The 4,498-nt window shown below is 31.5% G+C and overlaps 1 protein-coding gene across 1 annotated transcript; it reads right to left on the reverse strand.

The window, feature by feature from the left end:
* Positions 1-1,621: 1,621 nt before the first annotated feature.
* Positions 1,622-2,686, reverse strand: LOC141457148 (RRP15-like protein). Its single transcript, XM_074133715.1, has one exon. The coding sequence runs from the start codon at positions 2,285-2,287 to the stop codon at positions 1,700-1,702; it is 588 nt and encodes a 195-aa protein (XP_073989816.1). The 5' UTR covers positions 2,288-2,686; the 3' UTR covers positions 1,622-1,699.
* Between the last annotated feature and the right edge of the window lie 1,812 nt (positions 2,687-4,498).

The following is a 4,498-nucleotide window of genomic DNA, read 5'->3' on the forward strand; positions in this document are numbered from 1 at the left end:
TTCCCGTAGAAATGCTTTCTTTCACAAGCAATTCAAAACGTTCAGACCCTTCTATCTGCAAGCCAGATACTGCTGGAGCATTCCACATCATTTGGCACCCACCAAACTGCGTGTCTACTTGAAATCAAGAACATCATCTTAAAAACCCCAGTGATTGTATTTCATAAAATGAATTATAAGTGAATTTACGGCAAAATCCAGACTCTTTTTAAACAGATATTTAGTTTCTAATGATAGATATTCTCAGAACTTGGTTAATTATATTCCTCCTAATTTTAAATTTATTTTCTACCGGTTTACATCATTAATATTTTTTTTAAATACTAAATTTATTAATTATTTTATCATTAACAGCAAAAATGATGCTTGAACTCGAGCGTTTCATCTGGGCAGTCCAGCTTGTTAAGATTATATAAATCATAAACTCAGATTACATTAAAAAGACATATTAGAGAGTAGCCAAATAATGACTACCTATCCTCATCCATTAAAATTTACTTGAAAAAGGTTGCAAATAAAAATTATGTGGGCAGTCAGTACACCATATTTAAAGAAAATAATTGCAACTGTTTCCGAAAATATAAACAAATCGATAAGTTCACCACGAAATGCCGGATAAAAGAACAATGATCTCTCAGATAGTTTTTGTAACATTTATGGTTTGATGGAAGGAGATCCGCCATCATCGGCATTTTTTAATTAGGCACTAGAATAGTCAGCAAGAGGCAATAAGGACCAACTCCAAGTTATAATTTAGATTCAATAACGATCCAACCAATCCTTTGCTGTGCAGATAACGTGCTCATTTCTGGACGAACTGGAGCCCAGTTGGAAGAGGCTGTGGGAAATTAGAAATGTCTGTTGGAGTGATAATTAAATATAACCATTCCAGAAACCAAACTGGGATACCCAAAAATGAGTAAATAACACAAGGTTCATTTGGCGAAAACATAAAATGCTTACCAGTAGTCGTGACGTTTAAAAGTAAATTGTAAATTGAAATACAGCCGAATAGCTGCTAGCAATAAATGCTAAACAGCCATAAATGATCGCTTTAGACGTTTGTCATGTGGAGACTAAGAATATAGAATTACTTTTATATTAATAAGTAAATGTAAAGTTTGCTAATAAGACATGGAAGTTCAAGAATTATTTAATTTGAGTGAAAGTTTATTATTATTATTTTTAAGAGTGAATAAAGCTACAAAGTAAGCGATTTACCTGAAGTTCAATAAATGCATCTGTTTTCATCATTGCTATATTTAAACTTAAAAATACCAAAAACCTTCTCCTTATCCTAAAGATGTACGTATAACCTTTAAAAATGTTTACTTTAAGTTAACCTATCAGTTGCCTCCAGAAAATTTTGCTTTGAGTTCATAAATTTACAATGAATCCAATGAAATTTTTCCATTAAGTCTCCTATGGAAAGAATTCAAGCAGAATTATTAAATAGCAGTTTATAAGATTTGTTATCCGATAGTTATTGAAGAACTAATCCACAACCAAACACTACTACAAAACGATGACCTCCACAGAACCTCCAAGAAGAAATATAAATATATTATATTATTTAATAATAAAGGTATTTACGGATCTAGGTTTGTTAAAGAAAAATTAGTTTAAAAAAAAGAAACATTTATTTTAGACATCTAGATTAAAGAAACAAAATATTAATATCAACAATTAAAAACATTTTTCAATTTGAATTCTCTGTTCTGTTAACCCAATTTTTCATTTTTATTCCTATTCCATAGTTATTTTGCAGCACTTCCCATGTTGATGATACTTGTTTTATCTGATCCTCTTCTTCATCATTACTTTCTTCTGATTTGAATTCCTGTTTAGGCTCCTGGTGTTCCATGTCTTCATTTTTTTCGCCCATAAGGTAATTTAAAAAGGAACTTTTACTTACAGAATTCAAAGCTTTTTCTTTTTTCGTCATGACTGGACCTGAACTTTCAATTTCATCTTTGTTTGTTTGCTGATGTTTGTTAACTGCATTAAATAGTTTTACTACACCTTTTACAGTAATTTTTTGTAACTTCCTTTCCCTATCTTTTTCCAAAATATCTGGTTTTTTCCTCCCTTTCGTAAAGATCTCACATTTTTTTATTCCAGATTCTGAATTTAATTGAACATTATTAGGTTCTTCATTCTCATTTTTCATTAACGATAATTTCTTACCTTTCGAAAGGATAATTGTTTTATTTTTTTTAGGCTTTTTTACAACAAGAATTTTACCCATTGCATCGGCCCAGCCGCTATTTCCATCGGAATTTTTCATTATTTTAAGATGATGAATCTGCACAAAGGAATGACGAGTTCTTCTCTCTAACCTTCCTTATAGTTATTTTAAAGAACAGTGATTTGTAAAAATAACAACACTAACCGAACTGTATCTTCAATTTGTAAAACACTACTACGAAATTTAAATCAGATATGCTTATGATTTAAATAAAAGACTCTGAAATAACAAATACCTTCTAATCAACTTTCATATTCAAGGAGTTTACTTGAATTATTATTATTTTTTTAAGTACACATAAGTTTTTAATGTTACACATTGCACATCTTTGTCTCTTTAATTGTTAAAATAATAAACTTAAATCACAGATATAATTTAACAAGCAAATATGGTTAACAACTAAGAAGGTTAGGCGTGGACTATTAGAAAGCATGGTTGTCTTTTAGTAATGGTGGGAGAAGTACGAATATACTATCTGTTCTACTTACATTCGGCGGGCATTGGATAAAATCATTTTTAAACCGCAGTTTCAAGTAAGTAAGTATTAACTGTAATGAAAATCATTTTCATTTTATTTTTAAAAGCCTATGTAATCCTTAGCACTCCTAAATTTCTTAATTTTTAGGAACATTTATTAATGATCGAATATCATTAAGGGGTTTGTTTGTGAGTTTTTGAAAAAGCAAAGCAACCAGTTGATCCTCTATAAATTGGCCCATAGTGTCGTAAATGGGTCTAAAACTATTTAGATCTACTTTCGTGTAAATTGAATGCAACCAGTGAAGTGGTGTCGATGAGCTCAGGCTCAACATAAGAATGGTTAAAAGTAAATTAAAAAACGCGTTGCAATTGCAACAAATAAAATAAGGTATTTATTAGTTGTAAACAGCGGAATATAAGAATTCTGCTCAAAGCTCTTCAACATTCTGATTGCACTCCTTTAAGTAACTCTTTCTATGAATAATGTTCTTATCTCTTTAGGCTCTGGAATAGTAGTATTTTTTGTTTTAAATTTAAGGCACGCCAACTTTGAGATCATTAGCTCCCGGAGCTTTTTGTACAGCTCCCGGAACTGTTCTCTCATAACAGACAGGTCCTAGGAAAAGAAAATCTAAGTGTCGGCAGCTGAATTCTCACCTGATATCTCAGCGGGGAATCCAACACTCCATTGGGCTAAAAGAACCCTTCCTTGTTATCAATTGATGAGGAAGCCTTTCACATTTTTTTTTTTTAAATTTCTCCTTTTCTAGTTAGGTTTTCTCTCTCTTATAGCTGTTAAAAGCTTTAATTTGTTGAAATCACTCATTAACCAGCTAATTCTCAAATTGTAATCACATCAAGCTATTTATGAGATCTTTATTCAGTCTTAAAACACCAGTTCTCTGAATTTACTAATTTAAGAAGGCACTTTTTTAATAGCTCCTTTAGCAAGTTGATGTAATTATGAGTTTGTAAACATCATTTTGAACATAGAAAGTGTTAAATATGTTAGCATCTAGAACAAAATGAAGTCAGTCAGGGAAGGGATTAGCTATGAGGTTAGCATACTGGACTCCCACGCGGAGGTCCCGGGTTCGAATCCAGCAGCTGACCCTTAGATTTTCTCTTCCTAGGAGCTTCTTACAGCTCACTGTCCGGTGATGGACAGTGTTGTCTGTAACGAGAGAACACTGTCCGGAGGCCGGCAGTGCACTGGAAAAAGCTCCGGGCGCTAATGACCTCAGCTGTTGATGCGCCAAAAAAAGAAAAAAAATGAAGTCAGATTTGAGAATCTTCTATTCTTGTATAAAAAGAATATTTTCTAGTTATGATTATGGACAACAAAACTTTGTTTAATGTATGCCATAATGTCACCAGTTCATGACAAAAAAGTAATCTGCACTGAAGTGAAGAGTACGCAAGCGTGAAGCAACTTAAGCATGCGCTGCGCAGGTAAATGTCGATGAGAAATAAATACAAACAAATTCTGGTGTTATTCCGCGTTCCGGCAATCTCCTATTATAAGACTAAATTATGTTTAAAATATTGGGAATAAATAAGAAATACTATTACTTCTATATTTTCTAGATAAAAACCATTATATTTATTCGACATATTGTAGTGAAAAAACATATATTAATATATATTTATATATATAATCTGCGAGATATTACAAACAAAACATTTATATAGTAATAAAACATATAAACTATTATCTATAATTAAGTACAAATCATCTTATAAAACGACTTGTTTTACTTCTTTTTCAAT

The sequence above is a fragment of the Rhodnius prolixus genome, unplaced genomic scaffold (genome assembly GCF_049639745.1).
Source record: "Rhodnius prolixus isolate KJV_2025 unplaced genomic scaffold, Rpr scaffold_10, whole genome shotgun sequence".
Taxonomy (NCBI): Eukaryota; Metazoa; Arthropoda; class Insecta; order Hemiptera; family Reduviidae; genus Rhodnius; species Rhodnius prolixus.